We start from the raw sequence: 27,574 nt of genomic DNA on the forward strand, positions 1-27,574 counted from the left end.
TTCCAGAGGCATGACCCCCATCTATTTCACTGAGCCCATCATTTAGACAAAGCTGACATCCATAAAGATCTAAGCCTTTTGCCAGGATCTTCTGGGATGGATATTATTGGACACCACCAGACTCTTGGACACCCCACCCCACCAGGGCCCTGCTCAAACTCACCATATCTCATCTCAGTGGTGAATAAGTCATTGCTGCTCCCTGAGTGCAAATCAGCCTCAGCAGGAGGGGCTGGGACCCCAGGCACCAGGGCATTGGACAAGGTGTGGGCGGCAGGAGGACCGGGAGGTGTAGTGGCCGGGCTGGCCCCCGCCTCCCCCGGGCAGCTGCAGCCTGGCTGGGCAAAGCCGCAGGCCCTGCCTGCAGCGCGGCCACACTCTTCACTCCAGCGGCAGAGCACGCCACAGGTGAACTGGCTAGAGTTGTTGTTGTTGATGAGCAAGACCTCCACAAAGCGGAAGGCTAGGGCTGCAGGTGCCAGCAGGCGTGGGGCCTCGGAGGGCTCAGCTGACAGGCACAGCTGCACGAAGTTCTTGTCGAAGTGCAGGAAGGTGAAGGGGCCGGAGCCGCCGCACAGCTCCAAGCCCGCTGCCGCCGCTGCCTCTTCTTCCCCCGTCTGCCCCACCGCTGGCTCTGCTTGGGCCCCAGCCTCCTCGGGGCTCGGCCGCAGGCAGGTGAAGTTGGCCAGGTAGTGGTCCAAGGGCAGCAGGCGGGGAGCAAAGTGGGTGCACACCTGCTCCTGGCGGTTGAAGCGCAGATAGAGGGAGTACTTGGTGGGGTCGGGGTTCTCCAGGGTCCAGGAGCAGCCGGAGGCAATGGTAGGAAAGAGGTCCTGCAGCGAAAAGGCCCCGTAGAGCACGCCCGAGGCCAGGGCGGAGCAGGCACTGGGGGCAGGGTCGAAGGCGGTGGCCAGGCGCAGGGACAGAATCACAGACAGTAGAAGGGGACAGGCTGGGGTCATCCTATGTCCCTTGCCCTGTGGAGAGAGACAGAGGTCAGCAGGCCTCCACATGGCCAGAGTGGGCTCTGAACCTCCTGAGCCAGCTGCAAGAAGTGAGCTTCTGGTTAAGAATGTGCTCTTTTAAGTCACTCGGGCCCACCTGTGGGCTTGACTTCTCTGAGCCTCAGTTTCCTTCCCTATAAAATGAAGCAATGACAGTATGGATCTTGGGTTTCCTACAAGGATGAAATGAGAGAAATGGCTGAGGAGACGGCTTGGAATCTTCTAAGCCCTTGGTTTCTAAGGGCTTTAGTTGTCACTGTTATTCCATGGTTCCCCTATTCAGCTCATTAGCTACAAGCATCTGGGCTTGATGTTCAGAACCAGCCTCATCCCCGCCACCCCAACTTTATCCTTTATAACTGTTGCTCCCTGTCACTGTGTGTCGTGATCAGCTGTGAGGAGTGTCGTGCATAATCCAGCAATAATTGTCAAAGTGGTGATGTTTCACAACGATTTGCTTTTCTATAAATCACAGCGATTCAAGGTTATTCCCAGAACAATGTCATTCTCACTCGATTGCTTCACTGAGTGGGAGAGAAAGGGTGGAGTTACAGCCAGTGTGTCACAGACCATGCTCAACCTAGCCATGCCCACCTCGGGAGGAGGGCACTGCTAGTGTGAATATCGTGAGTGTGTATCACTGCAGTGGGTTTCATGGTTGGAACGAGAAGCACCAGGCGAGGGGATGATGGGTTTGAACCCCAGTTCAGCCAGCCACCTTCTGGCAGGATAAGCCTCATAAACCTCAGCTTCTTCATCTGCAAAATGGGCACAGTAATCCTCCTCTTACATCCCTCTTCCCCTCCCCCTCCACGGGAGTATCCTTCAAGTCCTGACACAGGGCCATCAGGCCATCATGACTTCTATCCTTTTCCCAGGGCTCATCTCAAGAGTGTTCAAGCTCCTAAAAGTAGGACCGGTTTGTCACCTTTTAAGTTCCCTCAAAATGCTGCTGAGCTGAGTTCCTAGCAGGTATGAATATGCCCCACACAGGGGGAGGAGGTAGGACCCAAGCCTCACCCTGATCCAGACCTGCAATTGTTCTCCCTGCCACCAAGGAAGGGCAGAGTCACTGGCCACAGCAAACCAGAGCCTGATGTAGGGTCTGGCTCACACCCCCACTTCCGGTCCTACCCCTGAAGAGATTTACTGGCCTCTCTCCTCCGGGCCACAACTCACACTCCTGGGTTGGCTCTGGGGCCCAGCTCTTCCACATTCAAGACGAAAAGACAAGGCCGGGAGAAGGGAAGCCACCTGTTCACAGTCACACTGGAGTGATCCAGCTGGGGCTGGAATTGAGGACTGGAGACTCCAGTCCATGGTTCGCCTGACTAAGGGCCTCTGGCTCCTTTGCTTGTTTCTCAGGGTACAGGCCCATACCCTGAGAAACAAATGGACCAGGTATTCACCTGGGAAATGGATTACAAACAGAGGAATTCACAGGTGTACAAGGTTTTCCCATGACACAGCTGCTCTCTTGGGACAGATTTCCCCTTGGCTGTTCTAAACTGCGTGTATGTGGAGGGGCAGGAATTAGAATCCTAGCATTCCAGTCCCTGATGAAGCATCCACGTTCTCCTAGCTACCCATCATCCCACATTCCCACTTCCTGCACCTTCGAGCCAGGTCCCAGTTACAAGCAAACACCTGCTCCACCCCAGCCACCCAAGGGAAGGAGCATGGTGGGGAAGCTCAGCTCAGTGCAGGCCCATTTCCTGGGGAGAAGCTTCTCATCGTCCTCCAAGGCCACGGGAGGCTGTGTCTCCTCCCCAGCCCCGTGTCAGAGCTGAAAAAGGGACCCAGACGCCTGGCCTTCCCTAACCAGCATCATACCTGTCCCAAACTGTTCAGCCTGCCCAGCTTGCTGCAGCACCAGTGAAGTCAGTGGCTGATGATGAGTGACATCCAATCCCCCCGCTGCCCCCAATTATTTTTAAGCAGGCTGCAAAATTCAGGCCACGACTGCAGCTCAGCAAAGGAAAGAGGTGGGGGCTCATTATAACTGGCCTTCCCTCCCCCATTTAGAGTAGGGCAGGGAACACCCCATACACAGCTCAGCAGATGTAGGTTTGAACATCCTTGTGCCCTGAAGCATTCACAAATGTGAATAAAGACAAGCATTCACAGGTGTTCTGTGTGTGAAAGATCCCCATGTACACAGATTGGTGTAAACCCCAGAAATGTAATCACACAGTGTTATGCATAGTGTGTATATGCAGGCAGGGGCGCATGCACATGTACACAACGCAGAGTCAGACACTTGCATACATACGCAGAAATGCACACATACTCCCAACTGAGAACAAACACAGTTGGCCCTACGAGGCTCAGCACATGGCAGCCAAGTGTCAGGAAGGATCTATTTTATTTGTTGCCCCTTCTCTTACAAAAGCTGGTGGCACAGACCCAAGCTCAGATCCTGAGCCTCTATCACTCCCAAGCCATCAAGAAGTACTATGTCTACATCATTCAGAGCGAACCTGGCTTCTCCAGAACGGAGTCACCTGGACATGCTAACCAAACTCCCTCATCCATTTTGTCCACTGCTGACAGCTCCACAGCCTTTCTGGGATTTCACCCTGGGTTTGTATGCCCCTCCTTACCCCTGCTGCAACATACTCTTTTTGGGAGTCCCTTTTATATCACTCTCACCCCTCAAAATAAGGCAAAGATCCAGTTCCAAGGTGGGTCACAGAGAACCACTGATTGATTAAAGGCTCTCCTGGCCAGTGCCAGTGTGTGGCCAGTGCCCATCCTGACGGAGAGCTCTCTTCCTGAGCTATCCCCTTGAAGGGGACTTAAGACTCTTTGCTGTACAGGCAGTGGTAGTAGTTATCAGCCAAGAGTAACCACCCCAAACCTCAGTTTCCCTCTCTGGGGAATGAAGTCCGTGATTCTTCCCCTCAAGATGACATACCCTTCTCTCTTCCAGATGAGTTCCCAGCACAAAGCCAGGCCCACTGCAAGCTCCGGTGTCCCCTCCCCTTTCTTAGTACAAAAGCTCCCCTCCGGCATGATGAGGACCAGGTCACTGCTTCTAGGAAGACTCTCTGGGCCAAGTGGGAGGAGTGGCTTTGTCATTTCAAGGCTACAAATGCCTACACTGCAATAGAGCTGGAGAGAAGGACAGGGCTGAGGAAGAACTTCCTGGGTCAGAAGAGGCTGATGGAGAGGACGAAAAGGTCTCATTCCCCAGGGACTCCTCTGCACCGAATCACATGAGGAACTGCCTGTAGCAACCTCAGTCTCAGGGACACTGTCCTTGGCCTCAGCCCCTCTCTCCAGCAAACCCAGCAAATCCCTCTCTGCTCAGGTACACTCAGGTCCCCTTCCTCGCAGACTCCACAGGCCTGCCCAGCTCCACTAAGCTTCAACAGGGAAAAAAGCATCCTAGGCTTTCGCCACAGCTGGAAAGGCCAAGGCAAAGTTAGGTGGGGTGGGGGTGGGGCCCAGGGCCAGGGATTCTAGGATTCCCATGATTGACTTCGGTCTGCCAGGCCAACAGTGAGCAGGGTCGTGGGGGGAGAGAAGGGGGTGGGGGAAGAGGAGGGAGTGTGGGGAGAGGGCGCGGCAAGCATACATCCGTTGCGTTTATCCACCTGGCAGCTCCAATTCCCTTGCCTGTCAGTCACCCTCCACCTCCCTGGCACTTGCTACCTGCCGAACCCCCTCAGCTACAAAGGTAGGGACTGCCACTTGGGGCCTCCGGGTGCCCGGCCTGTGCAGTGACCAAGGGTCCGCATCCTCTGGGACCCCATTCCCTGACCTCTGGCATCTAGGGAGGTGCAGACCATCCAACCTGGTTTGGAGCTGGTGGGCGGCACCCAGTGGATGGGCGCCCCCTCTCCCCACCACACCCCTGCCCAGCCTCTCTCTCTGACTGGTTGAAATCATGGCTCCCTGACTTTCCTGGGGGGAGTTGGGGACAGGGGCTTTCTGTAGCAAAAGGAGTCTCCAGAGGCCTGCACACCCTAAGGAGGCAAAGGCTGGCAGGACCCAAAAGGGACCAGTGGTGGCCTTTGTCCCCTGGGGTCACTCGCAGCAGGAGAGGGGGTAGTGACTCAGCCACCTACCACCCACCTTGGAACTTTGCAGCAGCGGAGCCAGCTGGAGCCGCTGTTGCTAGAGGAACGGAGAGCTTTTGTTCCCCAATGTCAGAGCTGCCCCAGTGGTGAGCTGATGGCGGGAGGACCCAGACCTTCCAGAGCACCTCTAGTGTGCAGAATCCCACCAGCTGGAGCCTCTTGCTTGCCTTCCTCCACCTCTCCACTGAGCCACTGGAGCCAAAGTCAGGTTTTTCAGACTCCCTTGGCCCACAAACTAGGTCGCCCCTAACTCTGACCGGCAGTGCTAACTGCCCTGGAAAGTTCCTGATGGTGTCTGATCTCTGGGAGAGGTAGAACCTCCTCTGTACCTGAGCAGCTGGCTTCCCATGCCCACCTCCCACCCCCACCCCCACCAGCCTTCTGCTTTTAGGCCTGAGGCTTGGTTATGGTCTCTGTACTGATCGCACCTCCTCAGACTCTCCGCTTACACCTAGACCTCAGACACCATCACCTAGTGTTCACAGTTGGCTCTGTGGTCAGGGCTGACCCTAAGAGGCCCAGTGGGATATTGCAGAACCAGTGAGGGGAGGGGGGAACTGACAGTCACAGACTCCCTGGACCAATGAGAGGGGACAGAGCTGAAGGTATTTTCCATCTTTATTATCCTGGAGATTCCAGTGAAGCAACTAGAACCCATTTTGCATGTCTTCTCTGGGATTGGGAGTAGAGTAGAGAGGGGCCTGACCTTGGCTTTGAAGAGAAACAGCACAACCTACCTACGCTCACTAGGCATTGGTCAGTGCCAAAAACTATAGCACCATTTCACTGCATTCTCCCAACAACTATAGGAGGCAGCAATCATTTTATAGAGGGTCACCGAGGCTCAGAAAGGTTAAGTAGCCTGTCCAGGTCACACAGCTTTTGAACCCAGGTCACTAGGCCGACAGCTGAGTTCCTAACTGCTTCAACTTCAGTATCTGGAGGGTAAGAGAGAAGAAAGGAAGCAGAACAGCTGGAACCTCCCTTTGTGTGGTAGAAATGCCCACCATGCACGCCCCCCCCAACACACACTAGATTTGTCCCTTTCTGAGTAGTGGCAGGGGAGGGGACAGAACAAGGAAGGAAGGTGAGGAAAACAGGCTGAGAAGAAAAAGAGGGATGATCTCTCGTCAAGTCAGTCTTAACCCTCATCTCCCCACCACTATCTCTAGGGCACACCCTGTGCAGCGTCCACACTAACCCTTGACCCTGTGGCAGTGCAGGGGACACTCCCCAGCTGCCTGATCTGTCCCTTGGGTCAGATGGATTGCCCCTCAGCTTACTCCATACAAAAGCCCAACAGAATCCACCTTTGCCCTACTCCCCACAGGGGAGCTCTGGGTACTCAGACAGAGGCTCCCTGGGGACACCTGCCCAAGCCCAAATAAACCCAACAATGCATCCTGAAGCCAAGGGGCCAGTCCAGCCACTCCGTGTCTGCTGCTCAAAGGGCTTCTGACTTGCTGTTGGGATGAGCCCTCCATCCCGCTTTAACCCCAGAGCACAGAGCTGAAAACACGGGAGTGTCTGGTCAGGCTAGCACGAGGGGGCACCCGGCCTGGCCCACCCACCTCCTCTCCCCAGGGACTTCCCAGCGCCAGTCCTGCAGCTATCGCTAATGTTCAGGCTGCGGAAACCCGGGGTTGCCCGCGGGAGAAGGGGCGGTGGTCCCGGACTGCGGGCAGGGGGCGCCAGAGGATACCCAGGGGCCTGGCAGGCAGCTGGCAAGGCGGGCAGGCAGGCGGCATCTCTCGGCCCGGGCGCCCCTCCCCCCGCGGGCAACAGACCCACTGCCCGTTCTGCTCTGGCTGCAGCGAAGAGGACCACCCGTGGCTGTGCCCTCCGACCGAGGACTGCGGGAGTGGCCGCCAACTTCATAGCCTACCCCCCCCAAATCATGCCCGCGCCTGGGGCTGCAGGAGGGTGCGCCTGGTACCGGCTCCATGCCCAGTGGTGGGAGGAGAAGATGAGTGATCCGGCCAGAGATGAACACCGGAGAGTCAGGCATGCAGGTCCAGTCCAGATCTCAGCCAGAGGCAGGGAGCTTGGGGAAGACAGGGGGGACACGGCCCAAATTCCAGGCTGGGGGAGGGGACTTGCAGCAGAGACTGGCGAGGGAAGGCAGGACTCTGGGGCAGATATGGGGGAGGAGGACACTTGGGGCAGATATAGAGGGGACACATGGTCGGGGTACAGGCGCCGGGGAAGGCAGTAAGAGACACGGACAGAGATGGCAAAGACTCGGGCAGAGATGAAGTGGAAGACAGGACCAGGGGTCCCGCACCCAGACAGGGAGGGGAGGCAGTCGAGCTGCAGGTTGGCAAGAGGGGCTCTCTATTCAAGGAGGGGGGCCACTGCCAGATCCCGGCGGAGACTGGGCAAGACTGGAGACAGTGATTTGGGGACGGTCTAGGTCAGGATTCTAAAGATGGGGGACTTTATCACAGATGGTAAGAGGGTCGGTCCAGGCGCGAGGTGGGGGGCGGGGGCGGCGAAAGGACTCATCACACATGAAGGGGGCCTCGGACCCAGGCATGGGAGTTCCCAAAAAAGACGAGGGTGGGTGAGCGCCGGACCTACTCAGTTCGGGCTGGGGGAGAATTCGGCGGAGATGGGCTCGGAGAGCGAGCGCCTCGAGTGCGGGCCGGTGCGGAAACTCGGGACCGCACCGGAGGGCTCGGTGCGGGGCAGGGTCGGGGTCCGGGGCCCAGCACTTACCTGGGCGCCGTCAGCAGCAGGAGCGGGGGCCGGCGCTGGCGGAGGCGGCCACGGGGCGCAAGTTTGCCATCCCTAAGGCGGGGGCCGGGCCGGGCGCAGGGCAGCTCGCTGCAGCCGCGCGCAGGCCGAGGCTCCCGCTCCGCGGAGCGGCGGGTGCAGAAAAGGCGCCGCGGAGCCGCGCGGGGCGGGCGGGCGGGCGGGCGGGCGCCGGGCCGGGCGCGGGCGCGGGCTCCTGCCGCCGCCGCCGCCGCCTCCTCGCCGCGCCGCCCCCCGCTCCCCCGCCCCGAGCACCGCCCGCGCCGCGCGCCGCCTCCTATTCGCAGGCGGCGGCCGCAGCCCCAGGCTCCGAACGCCAGTGCCGCATCCTCCTCGGTCTTCGAGAGTCGCCGCCGTCACCGCCGCTACCGCTGAACCGGATTTCTCTAGCCGCTCTGGCCGCTGCCCGCAACGCGCGCCGGGCCGAGTGACGGCCGAGGCGGGACGCGGCGCCTGCGCGGGCCGGGCCCGGGAGGGGGCGCGCGCCGGGCCGGGCGCGAGGAGCCGCGGGAGAAGGGGCGGGGAGGGGGGGCGCCGCGCGCCGCCTCCTGTTAAAGGGGGAGCAGCGCCAGCCGAGCCAAGCGCGCCCTCCCCCTCCCCGCCCTGGGCCCCAGCGCCGGCGCAGGAGAAACCCCGGGTAAGCCCCCTCCCCTCTTGTGGCCTCCTGGACCGCAGAGTCAGACAGTCCGAGACGTCCCTCCAGCGATACCCCAGGCCAGAGGCATCTCGCACAACCAGGGTCTCCCGGGCTCTGGAGGCTGAAGCATTTGCTTCTTCTGCCCTGTGTGCATTTCATATTGCATGTTCCTGTGCATCCAGGTGCCACTCATGCGCAATGAACTTTGCATATGCATACAGGTGCCCTATGTGTGCACTGCAATGTTGCCTGGCTCGTGCATGCAAATGCTACACATATGCACAGTGCATTAACATGTGCCTGGGTCCTGAATGCATGCTGCTTGATCCTGTGCATCGGGATGGTATATATATATGCAAGCTCACAGGTGCCACATGTGTGCCGAAACCTGCAGGTAACTTTTATGTACATGGAGCTACATATGTACACTGCAGTGTAGCATGTTTGGTGCATAATGTGATGTAAACGCTGCAATGTTGCATGTCCCTAGGCACGAGGATGCTACACGTGTACAGTGTGTTACATGTTTTGCTAAGTTCCTATCTATTCCCACATGTGCCTTTCCCTGTGCCAGGGGCGCCCCCATGTTGCATCTGTTTGTGTGGAAGCTCAGAGATGCACAGACCCACCCCTTCCCCATTCTGGCACTGTGCCCACGAACAGTTGGGTGGGGCCTGGGTCCACATGGTTCAGGTGATACCCAGGAAGATGTCTATTACTCAAGATCCTGGTCAGGTGGCTTGTGGCCTGGGTGTGCGGCCACCAGAAAGGTGGACAGACTGAAGACACACCACCACAGCCAAAACAAATAGGTTAATCCAATCGCTCTGGTCAAAGAAGAAGCCAGCAGGGGGCAGCTTTGCAATGGGGGTGGGATGCTTTTCAGGGTTTACTTTAGGAAGAGCTCTCACTAAAAGGGGGCAAGTCCTGTATGGGCAAGCATGTCCTGAGTCCATTCCCTACCCCACCTTTCCACTGATACTTCTTCAGTTTAGTCACACTAGACTGGAGACAAGATGAGAAGAGCCGACCTGTCCCTACGGGCTGGCCAGGAAGAAGCAAAGAGAACCACCCCCTGTTCCTTCCCTCTGTCCCTCCCCCCTCCAGCAGTCACAGTGGCATTTGCTGTGAGTGATTGTGAGAGATTATCGACTTTAATGGAAGGAGGTAATAAGGGGGCGATGAAGGAATCTCACCTGTCACCTTAACGGAATTTATGAGATTGTGTGAAGCAGGGAGGAGGGCTGGGCCGGAACCTTCCCTTTTCCTGCAGGAGCCCAAAGAGGCCAGTGCCTTGGACCTAGCACAGCCAGGCAGGAATCTTGTATTCTTGCTGGGCAACCTCAAATACCCTGGCATCTCTAGGTCTGAAGGCTCAGCCGCCACTGTGAAAGCTAAGCCAACAGGCTTTGCCATCTGTGAAATGTGTTGAGAACCACCCTGGTTCAGTGGGAGATCCTGGGATTCTGCTTTACTTGGACACTCAGAGGCAATGGGGTTGTGGGGATTGAGGCCTCAAGGTGAAGGGTAAAGGTGGGGAAAGTGGTCAGGACATGGGTTTCCCACAAACGGTTAGAAGTCTCCAGGACCCTGTCCTCTAGATCTCTGGATCTCCAGCCCCTTTCTCTCCTTTAGGCAGACTGGCTCCCTCTTTATGAATATTCATGAGTATTTGTATACCAGAGACCCAGAGCCCAGAGAAGCCCATGCAGGTCTTTTGCAGATGTGATGCAGCTGGATCCCTAAGGCCCTCCTCCTCTCCCCACCCCACCCCAGGAATCCAGCTGGGTGGGAGATGATGACAGGAGCTGTCTCCAGAAGGAAAGCAGCATTTTTGTCTGCCTCCCTGTTTTTTGGCATCCCTCTGACTTCTCAACCCCATTCATTTAGCCACAATAATACATGCCCTAGGAAAGACAAGTTGTGGGACACAGTCGGGTACCCCAGTCCCTGGGGGTTCACAAGGCACATTGGGGAGGGCAGCAAAGCAGAAGGGTTGTGTAGGAGCAGTTGGACTAGAGCAGACCTCTGGCAGGCTCTCCCTGGAGGTACCTCCCTGCATTAGGGTTTCCCCACCTCCCTTCCCAAGAGCCCCTGCCCTTCTAGACTCACACTGGTGATAATACCGCCCGCCAGCCTGCCCGGGAGGACTTGGAGTAATTACAAATCGTTTCCATATTCAAATCCAGCTGGTTGAAGAGAAATTACTTCTCTGAACAGCCCAGGCGGGGGTGGGAAGAACAAGTCTTAGCCCCAGGAGGGGTCTCCAGGGAAGGGACTGGGTATGTGAAGGGGTGTCAGCCAAGCGTGAACACACAGGGCTTGGGCAGAGCAGAGGGACATACCCCAGTACCCTGACACACTGGACAAAGGACAGTGACTCCAGACCTACAGCTCCACTGGGACCCACTCTGGAGCCACTGATGGGATGGGAGGGACCAACACCCCAAGGGCAGCTAGAGACCAGGTTCCATACCCTGCTCTCGCACAGCCATGCTTTGTGACCTTGAAAAGGTCCCTTGAGCTTTCTGGGCCTATTTCCTTATCTGTGAACGAGTATAAACCATCTCAGTCTGGCCTCCCGGAAGATAAAAGGTATGAATTACCAAGGCCTATGCCCTGGAAAGAGGCCTTTAAAATAACTGTCTTCTTACAAATTAATTAATATTTTTGTTAACAGTAACAATCACCAGTGGCCCAGCTGGGAATGACACAGCTGGCAAAGCCCAAGCCAGGGGGACAGTTTATAAGAGGATGGTGGGTTGAAGAGGGAGCGCCCCTGGCCTCACACGCCTGGCTCAGCCTTGCCTCCCGCTGGGCCAGCGCCGCTATGCTTCGTTGCCCTTTAAACAGATGAGAAAATGTTCTTCTTCCCTTCCCAATGATTTATTTGGCCCAGAGCCTAGGCAGGTTTCCTTCCAGCCTGAGGGACCTAGGAGTGCCCCTCACTGGGCCTCTGCTCACCATTGCCACTTAGCCAGCCACTCCAGGGCCATGCAAAGCTCCAGGGACAAGATATCCTTCCAGTCCCACACCCATCCCCAAGACACCCAAATACATATGACGGTCTTCTCACCGAGATCAGCCCCAGATTTCCTATGACCAGGACTTCACCTGTCTGGGTGTCATGGATCCTGGAGAGCTATCCTAGGAAGGACGCCCTCTCCACCTACGGGAAGCCCTGCACGTCTTGTTTCCTCCTTTCTGCTGTAGATGCCAAGTGGGCTACGAGCTGGGGGCAACCCAGGCTGGGTGCTTGACATTTTCTTGGTGCTATAGACTGGAGAGAAAAGGGAAGATTAGTTGATCCCTAGCCAAATCTTCCTAGACGGTGAGTCTGGTTTGCATGCAGCCCATCTGGGAAATACCTACATTCTCTAGCCCTGGCCCCTTGGGTAGAAGATGAACCCTTTAGGGTTTTGGGTAATCCTCACACATACCTCTCCTACTGGAGGGTGAAGGCAAGTGTTTACAGAGCATGGCACCCACAAGGGTCTCTTTTTCATTCATTCAAGAAATATTTATTGAGTGTTTGCTATGTTCTAGGCACTGGGATTCAGTCCATCAGCAAGTTCATCAGATTGCTTCTACCTCCAAAAATATCCCCGATTTGTCCACTCTTCACATGCTCACTGCCAACACTAGAGTCCAGGTCACCACTACCCAGTGCTTGAAGCCTCTCTGACTTAACTCCTGGGTTCCCTCTCCTACCTCCTCCACCCCAGTCCACTCTCCTAGAGCCCACAGAGCCGTGTCTTTCTAGTGAAAATCAGAGTCCCTCTTCTTCCCATTGCATCAGCACTGAGGTCTCCCAAACCCTGAATGTCCTGGCCCTTTTCAGCCTCTCCCAACCCATGTCCAGGCCCCAACCCCACCCACATGCTGTCCCTGTCAACCACTTAGTTATCTTTTCTGCCCTTGGAAAACTCCAAAGCCCAAACTCTTCCCCAAGCAATTCCCACTGCTGGCTGCTGCTTACTGGGAAGGCCTCAGTCCAATATCACCTCCTCCAGGAAGTCTCTCTGACAACACTTCTTAAACAGCCTTGCATGCACCCCTACCTTCATGTCCCTATTACATTTCCTTGATAGTATTTACTTCTCGGAAAACAGCTTGTTTATTTACATACATGTCACCTATTTGCCCCCTGGACTGTGAGTTCCAGGAAGGCAGGCACCTTGTTCGTCTGTTCATAGCTGGACTCTCTGGCACCTAGAGCTAACAAAGTGGGTATATTACAAATATAGATAATGTTTGTTGAGCAAATGAAAGAGCAGGTAAAGATGCTGTCCTCACAGAGCTTGCAGTCTGTGACCCTTAATCTGAGCTTGCCAGTAAAACAGTGTTGCAGTTTCCCATGTGACAAGAAGGAAAGAGTAGCCTCTCAGGTCACAGAGAACTGGATCCCTCATTAACTGTGTGACCACAAGCCTCAGTTTCTCTTCTCTGAAATGGAAAAATGATCCCAACTTAGCAGAGCTGATATGAGTCACAGAGATGACAAAGGCTATGCCCAGGGAGGTGTCATCTGAGTCAAATAGGCACCTTTCAGACTTACTCAACGCTGAGAGCTGTGCCAGGGTCTAGGGATAGGAGATGACTCAGATAGGGACCCTGAACTTGGCCCCTTCTCAGCACCCCCACACACAAAGGAGAGGGGGCTATCAGTGGCAGATCTGCTGAGTCCATCGCCAAGATGGGTACATGGAGCCACAGCAGGACCACTGGTCTTGCTTCTGCTAGACCACTGGATCTAGACCATTTCTATACAACCCCCCCCACACACACACACATATTTACTTGGAAACTCCTTTTCTGCCTCTGCCTTCCAGGTTCTCCTTGTTCCCACACCTGAGTATATGGGTAATTCACGTCCACAGCCACACAACCCTGAAGCACACACTTGTCAAAGGATGTAAATAACCATGCACAACCCAAGGACATAAGCCCCTATTTTTTCTGGCCCACAGGACAACTCTCTGGGTTATGCATCAGTCCTATCACCTATTACTCTAGGCTGGGGTCACACATGCTCCTTCACAGAAAGTGGCTCCCTTGAGAGCTTCCTCCTGAGATCTAATCCCACCTTTCTCCTGCTGCAGCCCTTGAATACAGGCAGTCTGGCAGCCATTCCAAATGGCTGGAGGTGACAACCCCACACCCTGCATCCACACTCTGAGGCTGGTGGACATTCAGCAGATAGAGATGCCTCGAAGAGGCTGCTCCAGCTTCCTGGCAGGAGAGAGGAAAAAGAGCCCTTAGGGAAAGGCCAGGACACTCCACAGCTGTGGGGCACGGTGGCTGTGGTCGGTCAGTGCATTGTGGTCATCTGGGATATCCCAGTTCCTCTCCCCCTGGGCTCCGTGTCTCCTGGATCCTGCTGACCTGGGCTCATGCTATGCAGGACACAATGAGCAGAGTAGAAAGGTGGGATGACCTAGAGATTGGGGGGACCAGCTCATGCTGCTGAGCTCCTGTGTAGGCTTGACACTGTGCCTGCTGCTTTTTACTTCTTGCTAAGATTAGCTTTCGGAACAACCCTAAATTTGGCATGGTCACCCCCATTTCTCAGATGAGGCAACTGTTTTAGAGAGAGGCAGATACAGGCCCTATGCCTTGGTAGACCATGAGAGACCCTGTCTAGTCCTGCCTGCACACATCCTCATCCCCTTGCCACCCCCCAGGGGAGAGACCAAGCACTGGCTGTGGAAAACAATTTACTTGAGGCTTAGATCTGATCTTGCAGGGAGGAGCAGCTCCCTCAGGGTGAGAAACCTGGGCCATCTGACTCCCAGGACTTGGCCCTGCAAGAAGAGGTGGAGGCTGAGCACCCAGATTTGGAGGAGGCAATCAGCATTGCAGAGGGCATTGGGAAGAGCAAGGGACACCCACACACATCCCAGGCAGACACAGCTATGCTCCTCGCTGACATTCTCCAAAGAACACATCTATCCGTCTTTCTTGGACTTACAGGGTCACAGCTGGCAGGAAAGCGGTGCCTGCTGAGTAAGGGGTGGGCCTTCTGGCTCACTGCCAACCCATCAAACTCTGCCCTCAAGGGGCTCCAGGCTTGGTACCAAGCCTGTGAGTGGAGGGGAGTGGGGTGTTGTGGTTGGAGGGGGGCCCTGGAGTGCCTGACTGAGCAAGTATTCTGTGTGTCAGAGTGGGAGTGAGTGGGGCTGAGCTCGGGTACACGAGTGGGTGGTTGTGTGCGTCAATGTGTAGGGGGAGAGTCTGTGTGTGTGTGTATGGTGTGCCTGTGAGCAGGTTTGGTGTGTGTCTGCCTAGGCCTTGTACGTCAGAAGCCTGGACCTGGCTCTGGGATCTCAGAGGTAGGTGTGTGTGTGTGTGTGTGTGTGTGTGTGTGTGTGTGTGTGTGTTTGCAGGGCATGTGGTGTTTTCATGCGTTTCTTTTTCTGTTGTGTGCATTCAGGATGTAGAATGTATACGTGTGTGTGTGTGTGTGTTGCTGTTGTTTGTGAGCCATTTGGCACCTGAGGGAATGGGGAGGGTGCTGACAGGGCAGTGTTTGCATGTCACTGAGTTTGCCTGCAGCAAGTGTGGCATTCCTTTGTGCTCAGTTAAGTCTCTGTGTATGTGTGTTACTGGTGTGTCTTTGCCAGCCTCTGGTGTGTGTCATGTATGCTTGCAAATGCCAGCAGGTCCTCAGCTCCCAGGGGAGTCTCAGTGTGAAACTGTTTAGTATGTGTCTGTAGGTGGTTGGGTCCTAGATGAGGCGCGTGGATCTGTGTGTGGGAGGGGGGTAGGTGGATGTGGGTGTGTGCACATATGTGCATGCATGCACAGATCTGTGAGGGTGGCCTTGCGAGTCCCATCTTCAGGGACTTGTGGAACTAACTTTCAGGAAGTCTCTTGGCACTCTCCAGCCAAACCTTCGTCATACCCTCCACTGCCAACCAGTACAGCCAGCTCTGTGCCCACCATCATGGCAAACCCCTCCCAAGGGAACCCGAGGGGGCAGGACACTGGGTCAGGTCAAGGTCATGCAGGATAAAGGCTCTATCTCCTCTCCTCTCCTACACAGCTTCCGGCTCACACAGGTCCTCACTGACTAGGCTGCCAGCGTCTTGTGTCCTGCCAGGTCTCCCTTGGAATGAGTTTTATTTTCTTCAGCTCGATTCAGGCACAGTGAGCTCCCAGTCAGTGGTGGAGGTGGCTGCAGGGGCTGCCAGGCCTTGATCCCAGAGCAACAGAAGGGAAGACAGATGTGAATTTCAAAGGTATCCCCAGCTCCCAGTGAGAGTTGTGCAACTGTGTGTGTTATCACTTGTATGTCTGTGAATGCGCACCTGAGAGGTGTGGCATGAGGGGTTTTGTGATTGTGCTTCTGTGAGGCCATGTGCAACATCTTGCATGGGCCGTGTCAAGTGCAGAGGGTTCAGAGTGACTGCCACCCTAGCAATGCCTGAGAGCTGTCAGTGTCTGGGTATGCCTCTGGCATGAGTTTGCATCTGCAACTGTGTATTTTTAGGAACAAATAGGTCTATGTGAGTGTGCCTGTGTGTCTGTGTGTCCGTGTTTTAGAACCTGCATGTGTGTGCATTGTGTGCTCACTGCCCATGTCACGCAGCGATATCCCCAGGGGTATGAGGGTGTGTTGGTGTGTCTGTGCAGGTGTGTGGGTGAGTGTTTGCATCTCGGTGTATCTGTGTGTGGGTAACTGTAGGGACCAGTCTGTACTGGCATAGTTATGCCTTTGTTTGTGTTACGCTGCTGTGTGTCTTTGGATGTGTCAGTGTGTTTGTGTGCTCAGGTGTCTGTGCCACTGTGTATCTCTTAGTGTTTGTGCCTTTGAGTGCTGGTGTGTCTGTGTGTGTAAGGGGATGAGCATGTGAGTGTGCATTAGGGGCACAGTGAGTGAGAGCATAGGTGCCAATCGCCAGAGCAGGCTGTGCCAGGCCTGCCCTGTGCCATGTGCCAGCATAGCCTCTGCCATGTCTGGATGCCGGGAAGGGCTGAGAGGACCACACTTTGCTCACAGGGACCCAGTCGCTGACCCACAGACACTCAATGGGCTCTCAGGAGCCAGTGGCTGGAGAGAATGGGCAACTAGTGGACCAGCACTGGTTTCTCAGCCTTCCTCATCTGTTTTGGGCAACAGACCTTTGCAGTCTTCTGGCAGTGCTGGGCATCTAGCTACAATGCAGGCCAGTCTGGAGACAGTGGAGCTGGGTAACAAGTCTATCATACACATGCCCCAGCTGTAAGTTTCCAGGCTTTCCTGATGTCCATGGGAGTCCAGGAGAGGCCCTGACATCAGCTCGGCAGGCTTGCAATGCACTCAAGAGTGCACATACACCCAGGCAGGCTTGTCTGTAGAGCTCACATTCTACCAACCCCACCACTCCCTGGATCAATGGACTGAATAAGCAAAGGCTCAGACTTCCCAGAGCACAGAGGCATCCTTGAGTCACTTGGTACCATGCCCTAAATGCAGACTTGGGGACCCAGAGGTGGTTCGTCCCACATCTCATCTCCAGAAGTGCTCATGCAAAGAGGTGAAGCAGGCTCTAACTCAGCTTTCCATCAGGTTCTTCCCTCTCAAAGCCAGAGGCAGGCGAGGGCCAGGGCAGCCTCTTCACAGGGACCTCTCCAGAGACTTGGCTGGGCGCAGGGAGGTGGTGTCAGGATGTTCAAAGGAGACTAAAAGAGGAACTAGAGAGGGAATGATGGTTTCATGGCTTCCTTCCCTTCCAGATTAGAGGAATTTTGAAAAGGTTGGGCAGAGTCCTCCCACTACAGCTCAGCAGGGGCCTGGTTCCAAAGTCTGCTTCAAAAACATGGAAGGAAGGAAGGGCCAGACTGGTGGCACACACTTTATGGTCCCAACACTCCAGGAGGCTGAGGCAGGAGAATCATAAATGAGAACCCAGCCTGGTTAACTTAGTGACTTCATGGGATCCTGTCTCTAAATGAAAAATTAAAAAGGCTGGGGATACTGTTCAATACGAAAACCCTAGATTCAATCCCCAGTGCTGCATACACATACACACACACAGAAATAGAGACAGAGACAAAGGCTGGTATCCTATCCTACCTCTTCTGTCTAGCATTTCTTCTCTGTGTGTGCGTACGTGTGCATGCGTGTGTGTGTGGGCAGCTGTATTTGGAGAAGGCTGTGTGAAGCAAGAGGTCAGGCTAGAAATACATCACTAAGGACCTTGTAAGAAAAACCAAAGGCAGGTTTTATTTTGAAAGCACAAGTTAGATCTATAAAGAATTTTTGGACAGGAAAGAATCCTGGTCAGGTTTAAGAAACAACTGGGGCAAATGGAAGGTGGATCTGAAGAGAAGGGGACTGGTCACAGGCTGATAAATACTTGTTCAACAAGTATTTATTGAGAGCTTACCACAAATGCCCAGCACAGAGTGAAGCAAACAGACACACTCCTGGACACGAAGGAACGTCTAAAACCTGGCTACATAACCTGCTGTGCCTACGCGGCACTTACCTTCAGGTGGTACGGGCCTGCCACACAGAGTGGCATCTGGCACACAATGCCCAGGATAAAGAAGAAAAGCGGTGTCAGATAAGGGGCAGGACAATGGAGGAGAATGGGGGCTGTTTCGGTGCTGTGGTCAAGGAAGATGTCCCCGAGAAGGTGACGTCTGAGCAGACACCTGAGGGAGGCCAGGGATATTTGGAGGGAGAGCTATCCAAATAGGGGAAACTGCGAGTGCAAAGGCCCTGAGGGGAAGTGTGCCATTTACTCAGATGGGGAAAGATTCGTGGGAAGTCGATGAGTTCTATTTTGGACGTGCTGCACTGAGGTGCCTTCAGGACATCCAGAGACAGTGACCAGAAAACAGGAGCAATTTGGGTAAAGATAGGGATTAAAGCGAAAGGCAGCCTGGGAACTGATCAGAGGATAACTGCAGGGATCAGAGTGTGAGCAACTTGAGGCACAGGAGTCAATTCTGGGGACTCCGGCTGCTAGGGATGGGGAAGGAAGGGGTGGGGACTCAAATGGCATCTTCAGAATGCCTGAGAGAGAGGGAGCCAGGGAAACTGGCTATGTTGTTGATAGAGCCCCTTTCTAGATGGCTTCTCTTGGTCCCCTGCCCATGCCCTCCAGGTCATCAGAGCTAATGTGTCCACTATCAGTGCTTCCTTCCTCTAGCCTGAGGCTGGATCCTCAAGTCACTCTGTAGCCCACCTTTGGCTGTGCACAAACCTGGGGGGCAGGAGAGCTCTGATCAAGAGCCTGGAGATCAGGACTCCAGCTTCCCCACGTGTCCTCTGAGCCTGTTCCTCCTGGCACTGGGATTTGGAAGCTTGACCTTCCAGCCCTAGACTGATCAGAGTCTCCGGGGTTCCTTGACTGCATCCAGATGGGTTCAGTGCTGGTACCTGTCTGACAACTGGATTGGGGGTAGGAGGTGTCACCCTGATTGGCAGCATTTGCCAATTCCCGTGGTGTAAATCCTCCCATGATGACCAAATCAGAGTGTGAAGTCAACTGGCTGGCACAATTCCAAAACATTTAATAAGCAATTCCCACAGGCTGGAATGAGCCGGTTCTAGCATTCCTGACCCTGCCCAGAGAGACAGGAAAAGATGGGTTTGGGAAGAGGATCTGCCTGACAATCAGGGCAGGAGACGAGCCAGGCCTTCCAGTGCCATCCTGCCCCGCAACACCCAGGTCTCTCCATTGGGAGAAACTCTGAGTCTTTTGTTTCCCCCCACTGCTCCCTGGCTCTAACCACTTGACACCCTGGCCAGGCCCCCTACTCACTGCATTTCCTACTCAAATGATGGGCTGGTACCCACCTCACCCCAACTTTCCCTGCCTTCTTTCTTTAGAAACAGATGTCAGAAAGCCATGGACCATACCACCCTCACCCAAGTGACCTGAATGTGTGGCCCACCTTGGCTACCGGCTTCTGAGAAGTGTCCTCAGTTTCCCCATCTGTGAGATGGCCAGAAGGACAAGCCCCTCCAGATGTCCTTTCAGCTGGTAGATTCTACAATTTCTGTCATTTCCTGCCTCAGCCCTGATGGCAGCTCAGGGCCTCTTCTCTCAAACACATTTCCCCAGCCTCCTAGACCCTCCCTGCTCCTGCGGCCCCCCACTGCCTCTGGCTCCCCAGGCTCCCCGATAAGGGGCCCAACTAATTACATTAGGATTTCATGCCAATTAACAAACAATTACACGGGCAAATTGGTGCCTAATTTGGAGCAATAACAACAGCTCCATTGGCTAAGGACAGATAGCTGCAAACAAGACTGTTCACCCGGCCTGGCCCTATCACAGCCCCTGGAGGATGGGAGCCAGCTTTTGACCCTGTCTTCAGCCCACAGTTCTTTTAGATCTTTAAGCAACTGTTTATGTTGAGTACATGGTAGAAGAAAAAGGCAGAGGGGGGAAGTGGGGACAGAAGGAGCCGAGGCATCCCAGGTTGGCTTCACAGAGGAGGCGGGGAAGACTCACGGAGGCAGGGAGAGAAAAAAAGATGGCACCCGAGGGGCAGTAATGCATGTGAACAGAGGCTTGAATGTTGCCATGAGTTACATGAACAGAAGGCTGGTGGAAAACCAGTAGGGTCAGGGCACAGGATGGTGGCCAGTGCTGAGACTACAGAGTTTACAGGGACAGATCGGGACTGTCATTCCAGGGAATTTAACATTCTCCTGGCAGCCTCGGGAGCCACTGAACATTCAAGGAAGGAGGAGAATGAAGTGTTCACTCTTAGGTTCCTGATCTTGAATCCCTCACAACAACCAATCCACCTTTAGTTTGCCACGAGGTCTTATCTGCTCTCCCCTCTCAATGCAGCAGCTGTCAGTCTTGTCCCCAAACCATTTCTTGTCTGTATTTTTTCCAAGTGATCGTCCAAAGGCACAAATCCATCCATAGTCCTCCTTTGCTTAAATCCCGTATGGCTCCCTGGTGCCGCCAGAATAAAACCCCAGCTCCCACCTCAGCGCCCTGCCCTGCACCACCTGGCACTTGGGGACCTCCGAGCTTTCCCTCTCTCCCCTCCTCCACGCCTGTCCTGTGTTCCCTGGGCAGGACACCATTTACAGAATGTGCCAGGTTCCTTCACATCTCCACACCTGTGGCTGTGCCGTTCCCTCTGGCTGGATTCCTGTCCCGATACCCTTGCTTGTCACCAAATGCATCTTCCCAGGCCGCAGCCTGTGGACTTTCTCTGAGGCGAGGGTACCTGCAGCGGAGTTTGTGCATCCACCCCTGTCTGTCCCCATCCCCTACCCCTGACTCAGAGCTGCTCAGAACCTGGGGCACCCTGTATCTCCCTCACCCAGCATGGAAAGTGAATGAACAGGGAGGACAAAGGAATGAGATAAACATTGGGGAAACAGGCAAGGATCTGAAAGATTCATAATCTGGTGAGTGCATCTCTCAAAAGGGAGAGGTGGGTTAGCCTTTAGCCCTCTGCCTGCTGGATCCAAGCCCTCCCTTACCTCCCCACCAAGCCCAAACCAGCCCACCTCCACCCATGCCCACCCAGGTGTTTCCCTCTCTGCACTTGAAAATGGACGACAGAAAACTGTCACAACGGGGCTGGGGATTTAGCTCAGCGGCATAAGCACCTGCTTTGCAAGCAGGCAGTCGTGAGTTCGATCCCCGGTACCGATAAAAAGGAAAAAGACAAAAAAAAAAAAGAAAACTGTCACAACTAAGGATCCCCCAATAGTCACGGCAGCTCTCCTGAGGGCAGTGGTGGAGCCAATAACCTGCAGCATGGACCATGGGCAGACTTGAATCAACACTCAGTGCTCCCTAAAGGAGTGACCAATGAGGATCGGTGGGGGGCTCGGTGGGACCAAGGGAGGCCAAGGGTAGACCGCTGACTCTTCCAGGAGCTGGGGGTGACCTGGCTAACTTCCCCAGGAGCTTGAGTTCTTACTTGGGGGGCTGCTTACTCCATCTCAAGGCCCATCACTCATGTTAGTTACCGAGAAAAAGCTGATTTCTCCTCATTTCCAGACTTCAAATGACAGTATCATTAGGCTGTTAATGTATAGAGAAATTGTGTGTGTTTGTCTTGGAACATGTCCTGGTCCAGAATGGGTGAGGATGCCCTGGGCAGGGGCTAGTCTCCAAGATGCTCCCTGTGGCAGAGGGCCAATCTTTGGAAGAGATACTGTGCCACCCAGCAGAGGTGCTATCCATCTCTGTTCAGTGGGCATCAATGATGGAAATTAAGTCACACCAGCCAAAAGCACAACATACGAAGCTTTCTAGATATGAAGAGAATTGCTCTTAGACATATACAAGGATACAGACCCCCTGGGCTCTGCTGAACTTGAACTCTGGCCTGTCTGCTGCCATAACCCTTCCGAGTTTTGCCTGCACCCTCTTCACAGAGGTCCTGCCCACCTCTGGATCAAGAGGCATCTGGGAACCATCTTACCCCTGGGAGGGAGGAACTGGCTATTTTTTCCCATCTTCCTTGGGCAAGACGGAGTCCCTTAAGGCAAGAAGAATGCAATCTGGCCAGGGATTTAGCTCCGCAGTATAAGCGCCTGCCTGGCAAGCATGAGGTCATGAGTTCAATCCCTAGTACCAATAAAATAAAATAAAATAAAAGAATGCAACCTCCCAGCTCCAGAATAATAGCCACTGCTCCAGCCCTCTACAAGCCTCTGCCTTCATCATGCTTAGTCTTCATTCCAACCCACTTAATAAACAAAGACACTGAGCTCCAGGAGGTAAGGTCATCGGCCAGGGTTCAAGTCTCAGGGGTAAACTAACCCAGATCTTCCCAGTGCTCAAACTCAGGCTGAAGATAGTCCTCAGCTAATCCATGCAGCACTCCAGGAACACATTCTCTTTCTAGCTTCTGTCCTCAAGAGCTGAGGTGGGTGAGGCAGAGGCAGGATGTGCAGACATAATTATAGCTCATTGTTATCCATGCATGGCACAAAGAGGAGTACAAAAGGTTTATCCTCACCAGTAATCAGACAAATGCAAATTAAAACCACCATACAATACCATCTTTACCTGTTGAAATTAATACAAGTTTTTGTTTTGTTTTGTTTTGCTTTGTTTTGTTTTTAGACAGCACCAGTGTTGATGAGAACTGAAATCTGGGCTACTTTGACACTGTTGATGGAAGAGTAAATTAAAGCAACTTTTCTGGAAAGCCATTGGGATGTGGTGTTGAGAGCTTTAAAAACAGACAGACCCTCTGGTCCCATTAATCTACTTTTAGGAACTCAGTCCAAAAAATAACCAAAGACGCTAAAAACAACCCATAGACAAGAATGCTTATTGCTGTTATTTATAATTGTGAAAAATCACAAGCAACATAAATGTCTAGCAATAGAGGACTGCTTAAATAAATTATGATACATCCATATATAACAATGTTATGCAAACATTAAAAGTCATGTACTTGAAGAATTTTTAATAACCTGGAGAAATACTATTTTATACATAAAGCACAACAGGAAACAAAACTGTCCATCTAGGATGGTCTTGATTGTATAAAAAAAACCCAAATATTTCATCAGCTCATGTAAAGAAAGCCTGGAAGGAAATAAACTGAGAGTTAATCCGAGAGGATTATGGATGTTTTGTTTGTTTCAGCATACTTTTCTGTTTCTTACAAGACCTAACTTTTTCAGGAGAAATTCATTAGAAATGCATGCAATCTGGGAGCTGGGCAGAGTAGAAAGTTTTAGACCAGTCTGGGCAGCTTCGTGAAAGCTGGTCTCAAAATAAAAATAAAAAGGGATGGAGAGGTAGCTCAGAGGTAGAGAGCTTACCTAGAATGTGTGAGGCCCTGAGTTCAGTCTCCATACTGCAAAAAAAAAAAAGAAACAGGTGATGTACACAAGTGGATGGGAAGCTCCGGGTGTCAGCTCTGCACCCAGCTGGGGAGCAGTGCAGCCCAGGAAGGCTTCCTGTCGGAGTGATGCCTGCCTTAGCCCCCTAGTGAGTAAGGACCCAAGGAGGGACAACTGGTGTTTGTTTCCTCCTGGAAAGTTATGTGCCAAGGCAAGAGAGATTCCCAGAAACCCTCAGTGGCAGGAGATGCAGAGACCAGACAAGCGAAGGCCCAGATGACCCTCCGAATGTTGAAAGTCCTAAGAGGAAGGGGGACAGGAACCAACTGTGTTTGAATGATCCTCGTGGTCACAGAACGGAAGGGGACTGGGATGTGGGAGATGGGGTGAAGCCAGATCATGGAACCTAGAAACCAGCAGGGCTGCTGGTCCTTTGACAGAAGAGTTGGCAGGTCTGGGCTGAGGTGGCTGAGAGGAGAGGAGGGGCCGTGGGAGCAGTGATTACGAACAGATTTGACAGGACTTGTGATTAATTGGAGAGGGGAGGCAGTGTGGGGGAGGGGGCTGAGCATGACTCCCGTGCACACAGACACCAGGCTCTCTGAGGTTTCCAGGGCCTGCTTTCGCAGTGCTTCCCGCCCCCACGACTTCCAAATGGGCAGATTTAGGTTGGTCTGATATTTGACTGCCCTCCTAGGAGAACGTGAGCCCGCCACCATGCCCTGACTTACCCCTGTACCTCTGTGCCCTCTTTCCTGCTGCACTGCCAGGCTGCATGGTGTGGGGCAGCAAAAGGCCACTAAGATGAGAGGTGTGGGCAGAGGCATGTCCAGGAGCGCGGGCACTGAGGCCCTCCCTGGACACTGCCACACACCGCCACACTCACACAGGGACATAGAGAACACAGGCACCCACAGGGCCTCTGGGAATCAAGTCACAGACACCGATGGCTACCAGGGATATAGCCCAACAGAGGCTGCCACACGGTCACACGCCCCACAGTCACACAGTCAGCTCCAGCCTGGGTCGCACACACAGGCCATTGTGCTCTGCCGGAATCCCCAAGGTCCTCCCATCTGCACCACCCCCAGCCCCACACCCGCTCCTCCTCCTTCCAGCAGGACAGGACAGAGGGCTGCTGGCAGAGGGGCCAGCACAGGGGACTGGCACAGGGACCTGCAGCCAAAGGGGTAGCCCAGCCAGGAGGGAGGCCTCTGAGAAGGGGTTGCCACGGCAACAGGCTCCTGCAGAACCAACCAGAGGCTTCGATTCTCAGCTCTTATTTTTAGAAGTTGGGGCTTGGACTGGTTGCCCGAGGGCACAGATGCCAACCGGAACTCCCAGGGGTGTAGGTGGACACTGCCCCACTCTGGGCTTCTTCCAAAGGGCCCCTCCTTCTCCAAGGTCACGCCCAAGGAAGGGCCGTGGATTCCCTCTGTCATCACACTGACATGGGCTTTCTACTAGCAGCACCCTTCCTCCTCTAGGTCCCCAGGGTGGGCCCAGTCTGCTGTCCCACTGCACTGCAGCCTATTGATACTGTGCTTCAACGTACAGAGTGTCAGGGAGCAAAGGGGTAGAGCTTGAGCACGATTTGTATAGTGGTATGTGTGAGGCTGTGTGCAGCTGTCTGGATACGAGTGTATTTGCTATGTGTTGGGGCTGCTGTCATCTCTGCCTGTGTGTGTGCATGTGTGTACATGTGCACGTGTGAGTTTCCTCTTCCATAGGACCCAAACAAAGGGAAGACACCACCCTTAAGTTCCTCCCCAGCCTGGATCACTAAGAAAGGAGAAGAAGGAGCTCTCAGACTGAAAGGGTGGTGGCCTTAAGGTCACCCCTAGTCCAAACCCTTCCTATTTCTGAGCAGATGGCTCCTAAGTTGGACAGAAGGGTGTCGACAAGACAGACACGTTCAGACAGATCCAGGTGGACAGAGCCACAGTAAGAGGGATCAAGAAGCTGGAGCAAGCTGACTTTAGGGTGACTCCTCCAGCTGCTGGGAATTTCTCTGTTAATCTGGGACTGCTCTGTTTGCATCTCATTTGCCTGCATTTGCATAACAAGGACCTCGCTGGCACCGGAGATTGAAATTCCTGGCCTGGGTAATTGTATGAAAAAGCCTCTGGAGACTGAGCAGGAATTCTGGGGTCCCTGAAGCAGAGACTGGGAACTGCTATGCTGTGCTGAAGGTCCCATCCAAACCCAGGAGACTACTTCTTAACCCTTGATGCAGGAAGGTGGGGGACAGCTGAGAATGGAGTAGGAAAAATGAAATCAACTGAGTTTCTAAGTCCTCAGTCCCTGGCACCCAGCATAGAGCTGTGTCTAGAGCTGTGGGAATAGCCTGAACTTAGTAAAGTCTGAGCTGGGCTGGGGGAAGAGGGGGTAATTCAGCCACCTCTGCCCCTGCCCACCTCCTGTAGGAGAGATTAACTGGCCACAATGAGTGGGATCATGTCCTGGACCTTAGAATTTACCAGCTCCAAGACTCTCAGACCAGGACCACAGAAATATCTGCTTTTGACCCGCCCCCCACCCCCCACTTTAGATGATCACTAGTTCGTGCCTGTCTAGAGCTCAAACTCCAGCCCCTTCTAGACCATATCTCACCCCAGGACCCTAGAATGTACTGCCCAGACAGACCTTAGCCAGCTTCCAGGGCCTGTGGAGTCTTTGTCCCGCCTCAAAGGGTGACAATTTGCCACTACTGTGGACCAAGCAGGAACTGGAGTGCTGGAGTGTCCACAGATATGTGTAAAATGTCCTAAGACTGCAGGACAGAGCCCAGAGTAGGGCAGGAAGGGGATGGTAGAAGGCTACAGGTGTCCTTTAGTATTCCTCTCCTGGGCTCTTTAGACATTTTGGGTGGCTCTGATAAGCTGACTGACCTTGGGCGAGTTACTTAACCTCCCCATCCTCCCTACTAGGGTTAATAATAGTAGCTGCCTCCTAGAGCTGTTATGAGAATGTACTGAGTTAATTCACAAAGCACTCAGAGCAGTGCCTGGCGCAGGGTGACAGCGTGTGTAAGTGTTCACTATTATTATCTATCATCCTGGGATTTGGCATCTTCCCCTCCGCTGCAGAAGCATTTGCTTTTTCATTTTGAGAAACTGAGGAAGAAGTAGGGTCTGGGCACAGCCCTTCCACTCCCCACCCAGACCCCTTTTTTCCATCTCCCCAGCAGCTGTACCCTGAGACCAGGATCCAGGTCGGCCAGGCCACTGCAGGGAATGGAATGATTTGTCTAATTTCCTTATTGGTTGAATAAATGAATAGCAAAGATTAAAGGAATAAAAATCAGACCAATGCTAGATGGATGGAGCAGCATAGCCTGACAGGCAGATGTTTTTCCTGTGGGACCTTCAAATTGATGGCCCTGACCATCCCTTCTTTCTAGCTATTTTCATTAGATGGTGGGAGGTGGGGAGTGAGGCTGGCCAAGTTCTCTGCAAGTTCCTCCTGAATGGGGAGTGGCTCACCCCTATGGGATTAGAGGGAATGTGTCCACTTGTGTCCTAGGCCATTTTGTGTGCTCTATGTGTCTAAGTCAGGGAGGGTGTCTCTGAGTGTTCTAGCACAGAATCTCCCCCCTGTCCAAGAGAGGGCTGTGGGGCAGGCCCCCATCAAGGTCTAGAGCAAGGGGTGGGGGAGACGTTGGTAAGCCTCATTACCTCCTAATTTACACACCCGCCCCCTCTGGCAAAGCCAGGCCTCAGTGTGCCTGCCTGCCTGTCAGCCTTTGGGTTAGCAGTGATGGAGAGCTCTCTTGAGGCCTGCCAGCCTCTACCATCTGGCCAGACTGGTGCTGGGAGAGATAGGGGGTGCTGTTAGTGCCATGGGTGTGGGCAGGTGGGAGTGTGGGTGTGTGTGACTGTGTGTGTGCCGAGCCTATGGCTCAGCTGCGTGGCTACGAGTGACACTCATGTGTTTGTACTCACAATTGTCTATGTTTATGTGTCTGCAGGACTGTGTCCAGTGGCCTGGGGTCTCTGAGTATGTACCCCAGATTGGGGGTCTTTGATCTGTGGGTTTCCCATGGGAGGCTCTGAGTGGAAGCAGTGGTGTTCTGTGAACTCCTGGCTCAGCTCTCAGTCAGAAGAAATTAACCTTTAGGTCTCTTTCTGTAGAGGGGCTGGAAGTCCTAATTTGGGACATCAAGTCAGCCGAGAAGTCCTAAAGCACCCTTGACCGTCCTCCCACCCTATCCCTGGAGGTGAACTCTGGTTTCAGGCATCATCAAAACTCCTGGGTACCTCAGGGAAGCAAACCTCACCTGCCCCAGCACGGGGACAAGCAGGATGCAAAGCCA

At 53.9% G+C, this 27,574-nt stretch overlaps 1 protein-coding gene across 9 annotated transcripts in view; it reads right to left on the bottom strand.

The window, feature by feature from the left end:
- The window catches only part of Adgrb2 (adhesion G protein-coupled receptor B2), a 35,713-nt gene extending 27,723 nt beyond the window's left edge, over window positions 1–7,990 (bottom strand). For 6 of the 9 annotated variants that reach the window (XM_063235962.1, XM_063235960.1, XM_063235963.1 and 3 more), the window contains exons 1-2: window positions 7,808–7,989; window positions 164–977 (exon numbers count right to left, since the gene is read on the bottom strand). In XM_063235962.1, coding sequence (XP_063092032.1) covers window positions 164–962 — 799 coding nt within the window. In that variant the 5' untranslated portion in view covers window positions 963–977; window positions 7,808–7,989. Of the gene's footprint in view, window positions 1–163; window positions 978–7,807 lie in introns of those variants that run through there. The other 3 variants (XM_063235964.1, XM_063235958.1, XM_023565647.2) reach the window with 2 other exon arrangements.
- Between the last annotated feature and the right edge of the window lie 19,584 nt (window positions 7,991–27,574).

Source organism: Cavia porcellus, unplaced genomic scaffold, assembly GCF_034190915.1.
Source record: "Cavia porcellus strain 051 isolate PalLab524CR breed Dunkin Hartley unplaced genomic scaffold, mCavPor4.1 scaffold_25, whole genome shotgun sequence".
In the NCBI taxonomy this organism is placed as follows: domain Eukaryota; kingdom Metazoa; phylum Chordata; class Mammalia; order Rodentia; family Caviidae; genus Cavia; species Cavia porcellus.